The following is a 19,713-nucleotide window of genomic DNA, read 5'->3' on the forward strand; positions in this document are numbered from 1 at the left end:
TAAGCTTACTGTGGTGATCATGTCACAACATACACATATATCAAATCATTGTGTTGTACATCTTAAACTTATACAGTGTTATGTCAATTGTATCTAAAAAAAACTGGAAAAAAATTAAAACAGCCATTTTAGCTCAATCACAAAAATTTGGGAAAGGCTCAGCTGGGCAGTTCTCTCTAGAAATTTCACAAGCAGACTGGATTCCTGGGCATACAACCCAGGTCGTCATACAGGGACCTTGGCTTAAAAAGGTCCCATGCTTGGTTTAACTCTCTGACTGACATTCTTAATTTTTTAACAAGGAGTTGTGCACTGTCCTTTGTTACTGGGCCCCAAGAACCATGTAGCTGGTCCCCCTCATGAGTTGTTTTCAAATACTGACGGGAGTTACAGTCAGTTAAGATTCAGCTGGACAGATGGTTCCCTCACACGGCCACCAGCTGGCAGCACCTGGGACTGCCAATCAGAGCATCGATCGACACGTGGGCTTCCCAGCACGGCATCCTCAGGTTAGCCAGGCTTCTTGAATGGGCATCCCCTGAGAGTTGGGGGAAGCTGCGTGACCTAGCCTCGGAAATCACAGAGCCTGACAAGTGGCCAGGCCTCTACCCAAGGGGTGGCTTGGTGGGCCAAGGATGGGTTGTCAAAAAGCAGACAGCTGACCAAGGGCTTGAGCAGCCTCGGGAAAAACTGAAAGGAAATGAGGATGTTGCTCAGAGTTTCCCAGAATCCTGTGGGGAAGAGGACCTGAGAAAGAACCAGACTTCCTACCCACAAGCAAGACAGGGTCATCATGGAATCCAAGGTATTTATGGAAGCTGGGAAAGCCAAGAATCTATGGGTTACATTTCCAATAAGCTTTCCGTAAGCTTAAGATCCAATTGTATGATTAAACAAATGGTGAAGTTAAGGTGCCCTCTCTGACCACACACGGAATAATCCTCAGAGAAGATTCCATGGTCCAGTGATTCCAGTACAGGCCAGGGGTTCCTGGTGGATCTCCTGCAGGGGCAATGGAGCTGAGTGATCAACAGCAGGAGTCTACCACCAGATGACACTTGTGGTCTCCAGGAAGGTACAAACTCAGTCTGTGCCTCAGTGTTCTCACCTATACAACGAAACACTAATTAATAGTTCCTAATCGTAGAGTAATTGTGACAGTAAGTGTATGAATTCACATAAGTTAGGAGAGTGTCTGTTCTACTGTAACCATTCAACAAGTGTTAGCTTTCATTAAAAAGGGTTTCAGTAGTAAAGGGAATAGTAGGGAACCCCTTGGTATTCACCTTCTTTACAGTAGGAGTAATAAAATCATTTCACATTTTTTTTACTTTTTTATTTTTTTGACTTATTTTTACTGAATGAAAGATTCTTTAAATTCTATAATGCTTTACAATTTTCAAAAGTTTCACACACGTGATTTCATATAATCCCATAATAACCCTTTTAGCCCCCATCCCTAGATTGCCCCTCACCCCTACCCTCTCCCCACTGGAGAGGGTAACCCCTGGTTGGTTCTCTGTGTCTGTGAGTCTGCTTCTTTTTTGCTATATTCACTAGTTTGTTTTATTTCTTAGATTCCATGTATTAGTGATATTATCCAGTATTTGTCTTTCTGTCTGACTTACTTCACTGAGCATAATGCCCTCCAAGTCCAGCCATGTGCAAGTGGGAAATTTTCATTCTTTTTTTCGCTGAGTAATATTCCATTGTGTATATATACCACATCTTTTTTATCCATTCATCTGTTGATGGATACTTAAGTTGCTTCTATACCTTGGCAATTGTAAATAATGCTGCTATGAACACTGGGGTGCATGTATCTTTTCAAATTAGTGGGGTTTTTTTCAGATATATGCCCAGGAGCGGAATTGCTGGATTATATGGTAGTTCTATTTTTAGTTTTTTGAGAAACCTCCATACTGTTTTCCACAGTGGCTGCACACAGTAAAATTCATTCTCATATGACAAGAATTTCAGTTCATTTAAATTCTCAAACCCAAATCATAGTACTTAGTGGATTTTACAAAGCTAAGCAACATAGAAAAAAGAAAAGATTTGTTTTCTTTTATACTTAATTCTCTGTGTGTTTTCAAATACAGTAACCAGAAGTTTGGCATCCCACATTCAGACACAGTCAAAGGCAAGTGGCTTTCTTAATGGATTTCACTTGAGGTTTGAGGTGACCACAGAAGGCAATCAGGCATTTGACAAGTGGTCTGTGGGAAATCTGGGTCTTTTTTTCTCTTAGATGTTGAAAAGCCTAGGATTGTGAAATCAGCAGATGCCTAAGACCCCGGGAAACTCCTGCCTGATGGATGAGTATTTTCAGAATTTTCCTTGAGTAGCGTGTCCCTTCTGAGGAAGCCAGTCACACTCAGACTCCACTGCAGCACTCTGAACACGCAGCCTGTCCAGAGCTGTGCCTCCCAGATCAAAAATCACGAGAATGTGGTTGTGGGAAATGGTTACATAGGTTCTGGTGTTGTCACCACTACAAACGAGGTCTGGTCCTTGCCTTCAGGCCATGCAAAGGGCTGTGGTGTGTCGCGTACAGACAGCACAGGAGGAAACCACAGAGGTAAGCCAGCGCAGTAGGAAGTCTCCACGTTTTGTGACAGCCACAACCCAGAACAAACACATCCATCTTTCTCTGATGCATTGATCGACTTGACTTTGAAATGAGAATTAAAAGCCGGGAGCATTTATTTCTAGGCCCTGCTACAGGTGGTGTAAGTAAGACAAGGAACAGCTCGTTAGAACCTGGACCTGCTCTCAGGCTTTACATTTATTATTTCATTTAATCCACACCACTATCCTATGAGACAAGTGTTATTATTAGCATCCTCGTTTCATAGTTGAGGAAACTGAGGCTCAGAGAAACTAAGTAACTCACCCAACATAGGCTAAAGACACAAAAATACACACAGAGAGGGCTTGAACATCAAACTGTACCTATATAAAGACATACAGTTGTCTGTCTATATTGTATATTTCACATTTAAAAAGTAACTAAAACAGGTATAAGCGTTATCTAACTTTTCTAAGTGAAAATAGCTTAAGGTTCACAAATAAAGAAATAACTAAGTAAATTCTGGTCCATCAGTTTGAAAGAACAGTATGTCACCACTAAAAATCATTGTGAACACTCTATGGAAACAGAAAATGTATAAAACATAATTTTAGGTTAAAAATTACAAAATAGAGATTGCACATATGTTGGGGTTACAGCCTTATAGAAAGCATATCTCTGTGAGACAAATTAGCAGAAGAGAAAGCAAAATATTAATCTAAAAAATAATAATACAAATGAAGTTATTTACAAAGCAGAAACAGACTCACAGACATAGAAAACAAACTTATGGTTGCTGGGGGGAAAGGGTGGGGAGGGACAAATTAGGAGTTTGGGATTAAGAGCTACACATTACTGTATGTCAAATAAATAAACAACAAGGTCCTACTGTGCAGCACAAGGAACTATATTAAATATATTGTAATAACCTATAATGGAAAAGAATCTGAAAAAGAATATACACATACACACACACACACACATATATATATAACTGAATCACTTTGCTGTACACTTGAAACTAACACAGTTTTATAAATCAGGGCAGGGAATAGCTCAGTGGTAGAGTGTGTGCTTAACATGCACAAGATTCCAGGTTCAATCCCCAGTACCTCCATTAAAAAAAATAAAAAATAAAAACTTTGTAAATCAACTATACATCAAGAAAAAAAGTGATATGCTATTGTTTGGGGACAATGGATGGCTTTTCCCTTTCTTACTAACACACCAGACAATACATGCCAGGTTCACTCTAAGCACCTTGTATATATTATCTTATTCTAGCCTCTCAACCATCCTGTGAAGTTGGTACTGTGATTATCCCCATTTTACAATTGAGAAAAGGGAAATAGAGAGGTTAGGCAACTTGCCCAAGATCATCAGTAATCTGTGCGGCCAGTAAGCACCAGGGCTGGCATTTTAACCTGGCATCTGACTCAAACACCCACAGGCTTAGTCATTATGCTGTGGGCTCTGATATCACTATGATGTTTGTACAATTTAAGAAGTGAATATTTTGCAGCCAAGAACATCTTCATGCTCAAATCGGGGTCATTCTTTTTTTTTTTTAATCTTAGTTTTGAAATATTTTCTTTTCACTACTGAGCAAAATTATCAAAATCAGCACCCAGTAAGTAGCAGTGAGTGAGCCAAGAGTAGGTCACGATTCTTCAAGCACACACTCCACAGAGTCCCTCCTATAAAATTACAGGACCAAGATCATGTGCCAGTAAACAGAAGGGTGTTTCTGGAAGGAAAGCAAGTAATGCTGTTTGTGGCTCAAGAGTTAATCCTGAGAACCTCCAGTGACCTATGCAAGCAACATTTTAATCAGTGTTCATTTTCAGATGGGAAAAGATTCCGATGAAGCGATACTCGGTAACTCATCCAAGTTTATGCCAATGCACTGATTAGATCAGGCATTAGGGTCTACCATCCATGAGACCGGAGTTTAAGCCTTGAGGCTAGTGTTCACTAGCTCTTGTGACTTGGGGCAGGTAATTAGTTCCTCAGTTTCCTCCTCTGTAAAACAAGGAAAATAATCTTCCCCCACTCACACCACTGTTGTGAGGACTAAGATGCATGTAAAACAGCACAGCGCCTGACACACGCAGCCAAACTCAGTATGCACGAGCTGCAGTTACTGCTACTGTTTTTGTTTTTTTTAACAACCCTCAGTGGAATTGTTACTGGGTTTAGCTTCCCAGGTCACAGTAATACTCCACAAGGCAAACGTAAGTTTTCGTTACAAAAACCATTAAACCCCATTGCAAATGTAGGAAGATGCAGAATTATGACTTGATTAAATACAACCTCCCTGATTATCAGATCCACAAATAAAAGGAGCAAATGGAGGAAAATCTTCCACGCATAAGCATTTCTCCCCACTGCCCAACACCTGACCTCTCTCACAGACTGGAAGGATTCTGTTTTCCTGGGAACTCTTTAAGGAAGAAGGATTTTCTCTGTGTGTGTGTGGTCTGTTATGACATTTGGAGATGCCAAGCAAGGCTTAGGGCTCATCAGCTTCAGAAGTTAACTTTTTTTCCAATAATTCTTTCCTTGGCACCTAATAGGGTGCCAAAAACGGACCTCTCAGTGTTTAAGAAAATGTGTGTTCTTTTGCACCCTGAGGGAAATTAGGCTGAACAGGTACCACCTCTGTGACTTACTGAACCAAAATACTTTTCTTCCCATTTGTTTCAGAGGAATAGGCAACAATGAACATTTGGGCCCAGGGGGATCTTTTTATTAAATGTATAGCTTCCTCCATAGAAAGAGGTCAGATTTGTAGTTACCAGAGGCAGGGGTGGGAAGAACGGAATTGGATGAAGGTAGTCAGAAGGTACTACAAACTTCTAGCGATAAGATAAATAAGTTCTAGGGATGTAATGTTCAATTTGGTTAATATCATTAACACTGCTATATGTTGTATGTGAAAGTTACGAAGACAGTAAAACCCTAAGAGTTTTTATCACACACAAAAAATTATTTTTCTATTTCTTTAACTTTGTATCTCTATGATGGATGTTCACTAAACGTATCGTGATAATCATTTCATGAAATATGCAAATTCAGTTATTATGGAGTACACCTTAAACTTACCCAGTGCTGTATATCAGTTGTAGCTCAATTAAACTGGAAAAAAATCTAGTTTCCTCTACTCTTTTCAACTTGAGGTGATTTAAAGAAATGACCTATATAATATAGAGGTCTTTTGTTTAAACTACCTTAAATTATATACATCTGTATACAGAAAGTAAATAGAGAGTGTAAATTTAACAGCTATGAGGAATATTATATAGCCCTGCTGTTTAAGTATAAAAGTTGGTTGTGAGTCAGGGTTAGGTGGAGCTCAGTGGTAGAGCACATGCTTAGCAGACATGAGGTCCTGGGTTCAATCCCCAGTATCTCTATTTTTAAGAAAAAAAAAGTTGGTTGTGAGTTTCCTGGGACCAAGTAAAATGGGGAACATAAATTCTGCATCTCTTGGGATAATGACTATCAGTAAGTAGGTGCCTACCGTTTCCTGGGTTCTCCACTGTCTTTTGCATTTTTGGTTTCTAGTACATTACACACTACTCTTTAAAAGAGATATTATAATATACAAGGAAGCTGAGTCTCAGAAGGACTAAACTGCCTAAAGTTATGCAACCAGATAAACAGCAGAACCAGGATTCAAAGTCAAAAGCTGTGTAAATAATAGATGCATTTTTTCTACCTCTCCTATTAGAAAAAAATAAAGACAAACCAATTGCATAACCATTTTCTTCCCTGTAAATTACAAGTGAAATTTCTCCCATGCAGCATTATAAATACAGGGGACTTTTATCCAGATTTGGGAGGAGGAGGCAAGGAGAGAGAGAAAGAGAGAGAGAGAGATTGAGAATGTGTTTTTCCCCTCAGCCAAGCCTTCGTAAAGAAAGAAAAGGCTATATGCTTTCAAGTTTCCATATGGAAAGAAAAGTTCCTCTCTCCAAACACTACGCAGTGATGTATTTGAACACCTGAACCACTCAACTTGACCACTTCTACAGACAAAACAAGAGATCTCTGAGTCCCATACAGAGCTGAGGAGCTCAGGGTGTCGAGTGACTGCCAGGGAAGACAGCCCCCCCTGTAAGAGTGCCACTATTCCCTTGGGACTTATGCTAGGGAATCTGGGAACAAATGGGCGCAGTGCGCCACCTTGTGAGTGGGACAGGATGTGCAATTTTCTGAAGGTCAGCCTGACCTCAGCTTAACTCAGGGAGGGGAGATACATCTTAGGGCCCCAGACTCCAGGGAGCACCAAGTGCAAAGTACTTGGAGATGTGGGATGGGATGTACTTCTGTCCCTGCTTCCAGGGCCAGACCTACGCCCCAGAAAAATGACTGAAAATGGTCCTGATTGGAAACACTATAGAACACTGCAAAACTAACATGAAAAGTCATGAACTTGGAGTCAGTGAACCTGTTTCTGTCACTAACTACCCAAGTCACCTTGAGGAAGTCACCTAATTCTTCTGGGCCTCATCTGCACGTGAGAAAGGTTGACCATGAGATCTACAGGGGCCCGTCCAGCTCTAATGACATGAGTCCACCTAGGAGAAATCACATTCTCTCTGACCTTCTAACTGGCCTTCCGGTTTCCATTCCTTTTCGTGGTAAATTTACCACCAAAACAAATTTTTTTTTACCAAAATTCTCTTATGAAATACAGCTATGTTCTGATCACATCTGTAATAGAGTGAGCAAAGCCACCCACGGGTGGGCCACCGCCTACTGTCCTTTGCCTACTGCCATAAATGATCATTCATTTACCTATTTATTCAACTGTTCTTTCAAGAAACATTTATTATGTATCTCCCACGGGATCCCCATGTCCGCACCAACCCAGGCACATGCTCTTCTCCTAACACACCAAGCTTTTTTGGGTCTCCGTGATTTTGCTTGTACTTTCCCCTTTGCTAGGAATGCCCTTTCCCTGTTTTCCTCTGGAACAACTCTTATTCATCCCAGTGCAAAAGCCATCTCCTTTCTGACATTTTCTGGTGAGCTAGCATCCTCTCTGTCTTCTCTAAATTTCATACCTTCCACGCCTCCAACGGCTGACGACGAGGACCGCTCCTACAGTCTCACGGTAGGATCCTGCCCGTGAAAGTTTCTGTTTTCAAAGTTGTTGCACATACAATGGCACCCGGTGGGGAAAAAAACAATAATATCTACTAATAAAAGATGTTAGGTGAAGCTGTGAGTGTGCAACATTCGATCCTCTATTTTTTTCAGTTGTAGGACAACACGAAGCTTTTAAGAATGATTTCTGTGTACATCAACTATACCTCAATTTTTTTAAAATGTTTGAAAGTGTGATTTCTGAACAGCAGGTAGTGACAACGGCGGCGCACTGAAGAAGTCCGAAAGTGAACAAAACCTCACTCACTAACCTATTCGGCCAAACCTGCTCGGTGTTCGTCCCGGGCGCTTTCACCTCCGCGTTAGGCGGGTTTCCAGGCCGCGGAGCCCTCATCGCGAGAACTCACGACATTAGACGCGGGAAGGGGAGCGGAAGTGCCCCAGTGGACAAAGGACGGCTCTCGGGTGGTCCCGGGCTTTCCTCTAGAGACTAACGCGAGTCTGGGACCGCAGTGCGCGCGCGCGAACGGGCGGCCCCGCCCCTTGGCCCTCGCCCGAGTTTCTCACGCTGCCCGCGCGCCGCGCTCCCAGGCACCTGTGTAGCTTCCTGCTGGGATCCGCCGTCGCCGTCGCGCGCCGTGGCCTCCAGGAGTCGCTCCTCCAAATGAGAGGCGCGGCCCCGCTGCTCCCAGCACCCGTCCGGCCTGGGACGTGGGCCTCCTCGTGGCCCGATAGCGACCGGGAGTTCCGAAGGAAGGGCTGGCCTGGAGGATGTTTTCTGTTCCCCGAGTACATCCCGGAGCCGCAGCCCCGCACTGAGCCTCCAGGACCAGCTGCGGGAGCTGAGCAGCGGCGGGGGCAGGAGAGACAGAAGCAGCAGCGGCGGGAGGAAGCTAAGGGCCAGCCGGCGGGTACACCGGGTCATGGGGCCTCCGGACCCGACGGTGCGGCCGCGCGGCCTGGATTCTTCGGACTGCGGGGCGAAACCGCACTGCCGGGACCCCGGCCTGCGCAGCGAGAACTTACCCAGCGCGGCGGCTCGGGCCAAAGGCGGGCTGGCGCGCACCGTGTGCCGGCGCTGCTGGCCGCTGGTGCATCCCCCGCGCGCCCTGCGCCTGCAGGTGAGCCTCGAGCTGTATGTACCTGGAGCTGGTGAGTGTCGCGCTGCGGCGGCCCGAGCCCTCCGTGGTGCTCGGCATGGTGGACCTGCTCCATCTGCCCGACGCCCTGCTGCCCCACCTGCCCGCGATGGTGGGCCCCAAGCAGCTGATCGTGCTGCCCCAGGACACTCCCGGTTACCTGCAGTGGCTCCGGGAGCGACTGTGGGACGACTGTGCCCGCGCCGAGCTCCTGCCGCCCCCTGGCTACCGAAGGCCACAACACCCCAGCAGGGACCGGCCTTGGGACGGGGAGGAGAATGCGAATCCTTCGACCAAGTTCTGCACGGTGCTCAGGGACGTGCAGCTCATCAGGGCCAGGACTGGCTCTGGAGTCGAAGAGCTGATCTCCGTGCTCCTGGCGCTACCTCCGCGACGTCCGCTTGGTTGGCGCCACCAACGCTGGCAAGTCCACTCTCTTCAGCACGCTCCTGGAGTCCGAGGACTGCATCGCCAAGGGCACCGAGACTCTCTACAGGGCCACCATCTCCCCTTGGCCTGGTACTACCTTAAACCTCCTGAAGTTTCCCGTGTGTAACCCAACTCCCTACAGAATGTATCAAAGGCAAAAAAAAAAAAAAAAAAAAAGACTTGAAAGAGATGCATCTGAAGCGGAAGAAGACCTTACTTAGCAAGAACAAAATCAACTTAATCTCTTGAAAAAGCATAGTTATGTAGTAGGGTTAGTTGGAAGAACATTCTTGTATTCAGAAGAACAGAAAGATGAAGCTGCCTTTGAGTTTGATGCTGATTCCCTTGCCTTTGACATGAGAAATGAACCTCCTAGGGTAGCAGCTAAATCCACCAACCAGGTAGAATTAATCCCACAGGATGTGAAAGATGCCCACTGGTTTTATCGCAGTCTGGCCCACACTTTTGCCACATATCAAGATCAAAGGAGAGCACATTCAGAGAAACGTGGCCTGTAAAACCAAGAAGCCTCCTCCCCTTGTGTACAATCAGGGGGAAAAGAAAAAAGGGTAAACATACGAAGCTGACTTTGTTCATGTTGAAGATTAGCTATACAGAACATATTATGTACATTGAATTTTGTTAAATACTGCTGTGATAAAGCCCCCCCATCTCCACTCCCACCCTTTTTAAACTACTGTGGGCCACGCCTCTTTTTAAAGTATTGAGTTTGTAAACACAAGGTTTTTTTGCGTGTATGTGTATATCTGCGACCCAAGTATACCTAAAAAAAAGTTCTGCTAAAAAAAAATTTTTCACACCTTGATCCTAGCACTTAGCACCTTGTTTTGAAATTACATGTGACCATGTGGAACAGGATAACTCGATCCATTCAGAGGTGTCATTTTTCTCCTCCGCCATTTCCTTTATCTCTATACTTCTCCTACCGCTCACACGAAGTTTTTTATATGTACTACCCTCAGGGCAGGGCTATTACTGCCAAAATGGACAGAGGAAGGATGGTTTGTTGCACAGATTTGAGCACCAGTATGGACTTGTGGGATTCACAGCAAACTTACGAAGCTGATAGCAATAAGAGAAAATGTTTTTTGGATTCCAAGAGGCTGAGCATTTTCAGGACCAACTGCAATGTTTATTCCATAAGCAAAGGATTCAGAAGCAAAGAGAAGAGCCCCCATACCATCCCCATCCCCTCCCCCATCTACAGACTAGATAAAAATTGCCCACGCTAAAGAGTTTTAAATGGGCTCCTGCCACCAAGCTGCGGGTGGAAGGAAGAAAACCTGCCCCATCCTCTCCCTGGGCCTGGAAGCCATGTTCCTGGAGCCCGTGGTATGGTGTCAGGGAAGGAGGAAATGTAATGTATCTGGGCAAGAGAGGGACGACCAAACCTTTGAGTTGCAGGGAGACCAGAATCTGGAAGCCCCTGTGTCCTCAAGAAACATGAAAGACAACCAGGGACCATGGGTGCAGAGTGACCACCACAGCCCTCATGACCAGCCACTACCAACACCAAGGCCCCTCGTGTGCATTTCTTACTTCTACTTTTCTTGTCTCTGGTGACTACCATAGTGGCCAATAGATGTTCACTTTATATACTAATGTAACCAGGAAGATGGAGCAGTAAAGAGTTACCAGAGAAGGTGAGCTCTGTTTGTAACCTTTTCCTTAACTCTCCATGTAACAAAACCCCCAGAACCATGAATGATAAAGTAACTCTCCAAACCACTGAAATAGAGTAGATTGGTGATTGCCAGGGGTCAGAGGAGGGGGAGGTGGGGAGATGTTGGATAAAGGGTACACACTTTCAATTATAAAATGAATACATTCTGGGAATCTGATGTACAGCATGGTGGCTCTAATTAACAATACTGTAGTGTATGCTTGAAATTTGCTAAGAGGGTACACCCTAAATGTTCTCACCACACACACACACACACAAGTAACTATGTGAAGGGATGGAGGTGTTAACTAACCTTATTGCGGTAATCATTTCACAATATATATGTGTATCAAGTCCTCACACTGTACACCTTAAACTTATACCATGTTATTTATCAATTATATCCCAATAAAGCTGGGTAAAAATAGTATCACCAGGACCACACACAAATAGCAGTAGTAGTAATAATAATAAAATATAACTGACAATAGCACTCTGATGAGGAAATATGAAAAACTAATGATAGGTGTATAGAATTGCATGATCTTTAGGGCAGTAATGTCTGTGGGTACAAGCTAAGTCCAGAAATAAACACCAAAAGTATTTTTCAGTCATTAATACTTTATTATATTAGTAGTTGATATATTATTTTTTATCCTAGAATTTTCTGGAACCAACACATCATAAATACATGGGCACTCTCCTTGCAAATATAAATATCCGGCCAATCTCATCTATATTTAGCAAAGGCTTAGTAAACGTGCGCTAGGTCCTTATCCCTGTCCCTCCCGCCCCACCCCATCCTGCACAGCCCCTCCCACACTTACATTGCGGTTATATTTCACCCACGGGGAACAAAAGCCCATTTTACAAACAAAGCCCCCGGAGGTGGTACTGTCTCCCTCCCAGTGATGCATGGCGGGGAGGTGGTCATCACCGCGCAATGAGCCGAGTAGGCCAAGGGTCCCGCATCCTCCTCCATCTCTTTTCAGGGGGGTGGGACATTGGAACATCTTAGGACCATATTAAGATTATGAAATCCCAGAAAGTTACAACTATATCTAATACAGAGCTTTGGGGATCCCATGCGGAGCTTGTGAAGAGCCCCGGGGAAGTGGAGAGAATTTGGGAACCACACAGGACTCTTTGCAGAGAGCTGGGTAAGGAGGGGCGTCTCTAAGGCTTCTTCAGCTGAGCTGACCTGCGGCTCTCATGCCACGCACGTAGCGGACGATGGGGGTGACGCAGGTGCAGCCAACAGCCACCCGCACCTTCTCCAGCCGGAAGGAGCGAGTGCAGCCCTGGGGCTCCCTCCGGAGGACCAGGAACTCTTGCTGGATGGGAACCGAGTTCATGGAGCTGTCTTCCTGCCCCTCGGCGTTGATGCAACCCGCGTGCCTGCACTGGGCCTCTGCGATCTCGGAGGGGAACCGGTTGGGGTCCCGGGTGATGCTGCAGGAGGAGCGGGGAAAAGCGGATGGTGAGACGGGAAGGGAAAGATGCACAAAGAATCGGAGCCTTGCAGCACTGGGCGCCCACCTGCAGGGAGGCGGTGCGGGTAACTCAGGGCTGCGGCGCTGGCTTGGGAGCAGCCAGCCTGGACTCACGTGGCGCCCCCTGGCGGCTGCTTAACTCCCTACGCCTCGGTTCCCGCAACTATGAAGTGGAGATTCTCATACAGTTCTCCCGTGGGATTGTCGTGGGATTGTTGCAAACACTCAGTGATGCAAACGCATGTTCAATGTCACACTGTAAAACGTTGACGTTCCATACATGTTAGATCTTTTATTTTCTTTACATTGTTGTTATAATCATTATTTATCCTTTCCTTAGAGATTGAACTTTGTAATAGGTCTCCCAATACACAGTCTACAAAGCCTGCTGCTTGGGAAAGAAAACCAAAACCCCAGAGGTTTGTGAATCCAGTGCCTTCTTTCAGTTTCTGCCTCAGCAGCTCCCTCTGCCAGGAGGCATAAAGGCAGCAGAGACAATCCAGCCAACCGGCCACTGGACACACTCCCTTCCCGTGGGAAGCAATGCAGGCGGCCCCAGCAGCACTTCTAATGGTCCCTGGACTCTGTTTTCATGCTTATATTTAGAGCACATAAATGATAAATGAGTGCTTGGTATCCTAAGAACCTCCATGGAAGAAAAAAATCCCAAGACTGTACCCTGAATATCCCCGCCTAGGATCCCACTTCCCAAACTGCCTTTTGTCCTCCACTCTGCCCTCCTGTCCACACTCCTTGAAGACTGGAGTCTCATTGGAGTGGATCTCTCTGAACTGACTTTTCTGGTTCCCGCTTACCCCATGCAGAGGTAATTACGTAGGCTGCTTTAAAGAGCCCTCTCTTCCAACACAGAAAGTTTGTAAGTTCCAAATCCAAGACTGCATGAAGCAGAAAAAGGCAGAGATGGGAGGCTGGAAGGAGAAGAGTAGGACTTTAGACCTCATAGGAGGACTTAGCCCAAAACAGCAAGAAGATGTCAGCTCCCCGGTAAAGTGGGGTTTTTGTTTTTAAGAATGTGGGGACTATTTTTTCTCTATTTTTGGAATGTTCTACTTTATAGTTAGAACAAATTAACGTATTTTTCAAAAGAGCATGAAGGTCAGTCTCCTTGGCACGTACTTGTAATCCCAGGGGGAGCTGGAGCGGTTCTGGAAGTCATGGGAGAGGGGCACTCCCAGCTTCTGACTGAGGATGCGGATGTCAACCCTCACAGTGTGGTCCTCCAGAGTGGGGCAAACGGCAGTATCCCCGGCTTTGGGTATTTTCCGTGCTGCCGCCTCCCCCAGGAGGGGGAACACCAGCATCAACAGCAGCAGGGACTTGACCTGGAAATAGAGGAGGATGTGATTGGTGAGGGGCTCTGGTGTCCCTTGCTGACAAGAGACAGGTCATGCTTCAGCTGAACTGGCATCCTTGGTCTTTTACTGGATCACAGCTTCTCTCTGAACCACAGATCCTCACAAGGAAGCAGTACCAGGGTACCAACCCAAGAGCTAAACTCCTGAGCCTGGTGATTGAGTCCCCACAGTCCGAGAGCTCCCGAACGGGGAGACGGAAAACTGTCGGGACCTGGGACTGGGTGTAAACCCTGACCTGGCCTCCTCACTGACCCTCTGCTTCCTCTTCTTTCAACCAGATGATAACACTTGCTTGATGATAATAGTCACAAGATGAAATAAAATGTTCTTTGTAAAGCATCTATAATACAAATAGAGGCTGAAGAAATGATAACTCTTGTTTTTACTTCCAACCTGACATCCGTGAATCCTCCACCAAATCCTTCCTCTGCCCTCTACCTGGAATCCACAGCCCCACCTCCATGCATCCAAATCCTAGCCTTCCATCAAGGCCCCACTAGGAGGTGGTCTCCTCCGGGAACTGCCCCAAAAGTAGTTCAATTAGAAATATGTCAATTATCCTTAAATCATAAAGCTTTTACATCTAGCACTCAAGTAGCCCTTTCCTTATTGCCCAGGCATGTAGAACGTGTGTTCAGGCAGATCTACACCTATAAGACGGAGAACATGTCATAGAGCAGGTGTTCCAAAATACTTTTTGGGTGAACAAAAGAGCAGGTGAGTGAATGAATGGACAAAACAATCCAGTTAAATTAACAACATCCACGCATTAAGAAAAACACTCTGCAAAACCCACTGCAGCAGAGTCCTGGTGGTCCAGGCTGACTGACGGAAGCGGGGGGTCCCCACAATGCACAACACCAGAGAAATGGGAACTAGGAGCGTGTCTATTTTTACACATACGTTGAAATTTCGTTTTGTCTGGTGTTACAGGAATGCTCTGTGAAGATCTAACTAAAATCAAGGAAGAGCTAAAAATCTCTCCAGCTTCCCTCTGTTGCTCTTCTGCTCTGCTCACCCCACGGTGACCACCGACCCTCACTGCGGACGGACAGGTCCCAACACCGACTCTCAGCGTCACGCAGAACCAGGGCTGAGAGTGAGTTTCTTTCATCCCGGGGGCTCAGTGCTATTCGGGCTCCCACCTTCCACGAGTTAGGGTAAGGAAGGCACTTAGACGTGTTGGTTAAAGGACCTCCTTTTTATATTCTGCAGATGCTGGAGGCCAGAAACGATGAAGCAAAAAGATCATGGTGTCAAGGGCCATGCTAAGGTAGCTGATCCTGGAAGAGATGTTGAAAGCAAGACTGACCCACATAAGCTGGAATGAGGCTGATTTGCCTCCAGGTGATCAGCAGGCATCTACTTACATCTCCCACCATCATTCATTCATTCATCCATTCACGAGGCTTTCTTGTCCCTATAGTGTGGTGATAAAGGACCCGGGCTCTGGAGTCTGAAGTCCTGGGGCCATAGCTCGGTTCCAGGACGCTTACTAGCTGTGACTCCGTTTCCTCCACCAGGAAATGTGGAGATCGAACAGTAGGATCAACCTGGAGCATGAAGAGCTGCTGCCGGACGTGGAGGGTATTCTGTACAGGTGACCACCGTTGAGCTGACATCTTGCCAATGTGGATGGACAGGAAGGAGGTGGAATTTGACCTCACGTACCCTCTGTCTAGAAAAAGTGCTATGAATTGCCTGAGTGTTGTAGGCCACATGCCCTTTATCAGAAATCAGATGCTGTCTGCAAATCACTCTGGCTTGCTTCACAAAGCTGCTGATCTGAAACTGCAGATTTTGGTGGTTCTCCAGCACAGAGCAGGGGCTTAGATAAGATTCTCATTGGTTCTCATACAGCACAGCACTTGTCTGAGAGGTTCAGAGTATTTTAGAATCTGAATTTTTTTTTTAATTTAGTCTTTTTTTTGGCAATTCTTTTTTTGTTTGTTTGCTGATGTTGTTTTACGGGGGAGGTAATTAGGTTTATTTATTTAACAGAGGTACTGGGGATTGAACCCAGGACCTTGTGCATGCTAGGCCCATACTTTACCACTGAGCTATATCATCCCCCCAATCCTGATCTTTGAAAACTGCTCCTGGCGTGAGGAATTACAGTCATTGAGCTGTGAAGTAATATTTTAACTTGCCAGGCAATAATGTCCTTGGCTCAAGATGGCCAGAAATTCTCATTTCAAATTGTAAGTAAAGCCAGAGGTTGACCTGAGGACCACGACTCTCACCTTTGAATATGGTAGTTTGTGAAACTGAAGGGGAAATACCCTCTATTACACTCTACCACTGAGCTATGCCCTCCCTCTCAAATTCTTATTAGTCACCTATGAGGCAGGTAAATGGACATCACTCCCTTTCTGTACGACAGGAAACAGGGGCAAGAGAAAGGACCAGCTAAAGGTGGGGCAGAGTCAGGACCCCAACATTCTCAGTCCAACTTTGTGCTTCATCTCCTGTGAGCTCCTCTAAGAGAACATCTGAACATTTGTCTCCTGAACTCATCTGTGATTCGTGCTCACCCCCACCTAGGCACGTGCTCCAGAATCCTCAGTCCACAGGGATTTGCCTCACTTCCATACAGACGAGGTCCTATCTGCCTGCACCTCCAATTTTTTAATTCTATTCTAAAGTGCTTTGCCCGCTCATGTTTCTTGCTGACTGTCCAACAGATCGGTTTCTTCAAAGAAATCAGGAATAGACGTGGCTTTAGAGCACAAAACTATCCAATGGATTCGTTTTAAAACGATGGGTTTAGAGGGGAGGGTAATAGTTCAATGGTAGAGTGCATGCATGAGGTCCTGGGTTCAATCCCCAGTACCTCCATTAAAAAAATTTTTTTTTAAATGGCTTTAAATTCAGAAGTCTTGCTTCTGAACCATTCAGGGAGGAGAATCCTGTACTTGGAGCCAGTAAACCTAGATTCACGTCCCCACTCCTGGGCATGCGGTACGCAGTGATGTTAAATCACTTAACTTCACTGGATGGTTGTTCAACTGTGTAATGCGGGAAGTAGTCCCAATCCACTTCCCTGGGCTGATGAGAGGCTCATTAATTATCATTAATATTAATATTTAACACATATTGAATGCTTTCTCTGCCCTCATTGGTTGTTATCTTGAAATGACGAGTTGACTGAAAACCATGCCTGCACAGATCTGCTATTTTGGAGTGTAGATTTAGTCATTCTCAATGATATCAATTAATCCTTCTCTGAGGAAGATGCCACTGTGATTCCCCCCTCAACAGATAAGGGGAAGAATACTGCACAGAGCAGCCAAGTAAGGTACCCCAATCCCACATCTAGTAACCCGATCTGTCTGACCCCAAACCCCATGCCCCCTAAAGACCACCCTTGGCTGCATTTCTTGTCATCTCCAAAGCAATGTATGAATAGAACATAGTATTCTCATCACCATTTGCCATGACCTTTTATAAAATCCAAGCTGCATAACTTGTAAGGAGAGGGGAAAAAAGGATTACTTAAGCCAATAATGTGGTGAGTGATTTCTCAAGCACAACTTTCATGCTCCTGTATTTTAAATTCTTCATAGGACTTACCTGACTCCTGCCAGGCAAGATTCTAGACCCAGGGAAGCTAGATTTCCATCACACTAACTCCCCTGTCTCCTCCAGGAGGAAGGAGTCAATGCAAAAAGGACCAGTACTCAGAGGCGGGGCAAATGCCCCTCCCCTAGGAACTATCCAGGTCCATCACCGGGTGGTTCCGCTTCCATCTGGGGCACTCCTTGTCTGCCGGTCCTCTTGAGGGGATCATTATACTTTTTGGTTCCTTGGTTATTTTAACATATGCAGATCCTCAAAGACTGGCTAAGCCCTCCCATGAGATGAGTTTGAGGCCATGAGATGAGTTTGAGGCCAACCTAACTCTATGACACTGGCCACAGGAGAGACCAAGTCTGGTTTGCAACACCAAGAACCTCGCAAGCTAACAGCAACCCTGCAAAAGCCATCAGTGAAGAGCTATGGTTTGCACCCCATCATCATGTCTAGTTACATTTTCTTTTTCTCCACCAGATGGGGGTCAACATGAAAGTCAGCTCTGTTCTTTAAAGAAATGACACCCCCCCCAAAAAAATAAGATCCCAGTCCAGCCTCCTTCCTTAGAGATCTGCTTTCCTGAAGTCCTAGGGGTGACGGCACAGACACAGGCGTTATCCCGCCTACTCACCACGGCTGGGGCACTCAGGACGCCCATTGTCGCTTTGCTCGGTTGCCTGCCTCGTGCGGGAGCCTCCTTTGGTGCGTGTGTCCACCCGTGGGTGCCTGTGTGGTGTCACGAGAGGACCTGTTGGCTTTTATAGCAACCTCTGTCCTTGTTTCGTTTGGTTGACCTGCTTACTACTGTCTAAGTTGTGGTTGCCCCAGAGTTACTGACGAACGTAGTTGTTTTTTTTTTTTTTCCTGTTCCACTTCCTGAAGGGGAAGTGAAGGGGTACCCTACAAAGGGGTAACGGTAAAAGGACCAGGTCTTCCTTTTCTTCTCCCCCAATGCCACCCCCACCTCTGCCCTCACACTACATGGAATTTCTTAACAGATTTACTACCGAGATGAACCAAATTACAAGGTGCTGTCATGATCTTTCGTGTTTGTCCACAAAGTGGCTGAGAGCTCAAGTCATGCCCCTTACGTTCTACTCTCTAGACACACGATGTGAACTGTGATTTAAGGGGTATGTCATCCTTCGACAAGCCTGGGTATTAAACAGACGACTATCTTTTGCTCCGTTTTATGAGTAGGACTGGCATGGTGAGAGATTCAGGAATGATATCCCCAGGCAGCTAGTTTCCTGGTCTCCCTGAACGCATTCTGTTTCAGACTCCTCCTGATGCTGAAGAGATTGATCACCATTATTCGTACAACCTATAAACAACCTTTACCCTGGCTAGCTTCTGAAGATGATTCGATTTTTTTCAACCAACATGGATTTGCAAGTAGAGCTTTTAAATGCTCTGACATGTCATTTTAAATGAACTGCAAAAAAAAGTTAATTTGGCTTAGTTCGGTCCAAGTCAACATTTATTAAGCACATCCTGTATGCCAGGCATTGTAGCCTAGAGATACACTGACATTTCTGAAATAACAATAACTTACTTTTTTTGTTTGTTTATTTTGAGGGGAGGGTATTATAAAATAGGTTTATTTATTTATTGGAGGTACTGGGGATTGAACCCAGGACCTCATGCATACTAAGCACACACTCTACCACCGTGCTATACCCTCTCCATCGACAATAACTTACTTCTTAAATCTCCATTAAGATCAGATAAAAATCACACGTGCTCGGTTAATAAGGCAGGACGCATCCTAGCCAGGTAAGGTTAGTTTCCTCTATCACGTGTTTGGACAACTCTACCCCCATTTTCTTTAAATGAAGGGCGTAAAGAGGAAGCAGCTCTCGGGTTCCCTAGAAGCCCCTCCAAGATTCATCAGAATTCTGTGATCACGAGCCTCTCACCCTGTTTCTTCTCTCCATGCCTGTGGATTCTTCTCTGCACTTCTCCTCCAGGACAACAGGAAGTTTAACCCCATTAGGATGACCTCGTTGAATCATCGTTCCCTCTCTCAATTCTCTGTGCTCATATTCAGTCTACCTCACACTTGCTTCTGTTGTTTTAGAATGGTTCTCTGGAGTCTCCATGGACTTGGCGTAACTTCAGTTTCCCCCAGGAACCTCTGCCAGCCTTCTTGTCTAAATATACACCCCCTAAAATGCAATCTACATGAAAACAGTGTATTTTCTTCTCTCTCTCTTTTTTTTTTAAGCATTGTCACCTTTTTGTTTTCTCACACTAGGATATTTTTAAAAGCAGCTATTTTTTTATTATTTTCAAAACAGAAAGTCATTGCAACACCTAACTAATTGCAAAG

At 45.3% G+C, this 19,713-nt stretch overlaps 1 protein-coding gene and 1 pseudogene across 1 annotated transcript; one reads left to right on the forward strand and one right to left on the reverse strand.

Annotated features, from left to right (window-relative positions):
• Positions 1-4,435: 4,435 nt before the first annotated feature.
• LOC116658126 lies at positions 4,436-10,923 on the forward strand (annotated as a pseudogene).
• A 637-nt stretch (positions 10,924-11,560) lies between these two features.
• Positions 11,561-18,240, reverse strand: IL17F (interleukin 17F). Its single transcript, XM_006194712.3, has 3 exons — positions 18,013-18,240; positions 13,570-13,775; positions 11,561-12,391 (listed from the first exon to the last, which is right to left on the reverse strand). The coding sequence occupies exons 1-3, from the start codon at positions 18,037-18,039 to the stop codon at positions 12,127-12,129; spliced, it is 498 nt and encodes a 165-aa protein (XP_006194774.2). The 5' UTR covers positions 18,040-18,240; the 3' UTR covers positions 11,561-12,126.
• Positions 18,241-19,713: the final 1,473 nt, after the last annotated feature.

This window comes from Camelus ferus, chromosome 20, assembly GCF_009834535.1.
Source record: "Camelus ferus isolate YT-003-E chromosome 20, BCGSAC_Cfer_1.0, whole genome shotgun sequence".
In the NCBI taxonomy this organism is placed as follows: Eukaryota; Metazoa; Chordata; class Mammalia; order Artiodactyla; family Camelidae; genus Camelus; species Camelus ferus.

Excerpts from the sequence above, each read along its gene's own strand:
- IL17F (XM_006194712.3), bottom strand. The coding sequence starts at position 18,039 with ATGGGCGTCCTGAGTGCCCCAGCCGTG. Across the intron at positions 13,776-18,012 it reads TCCTGAGTGCCCCAGCCGTG|GTCAAGTCCCTGCTGCTGTT; the intron begins GTGAGTAGGCGG and ends CTCTATTTCCAG. Across the intron at positions 12,392-13,569 it reads AGCTCCCCCTGGGATTACAA|CATCACCCGGGACCCCAACC; the intron begins GTACGTGCCAAG and ends CTCCTCCTGCAG.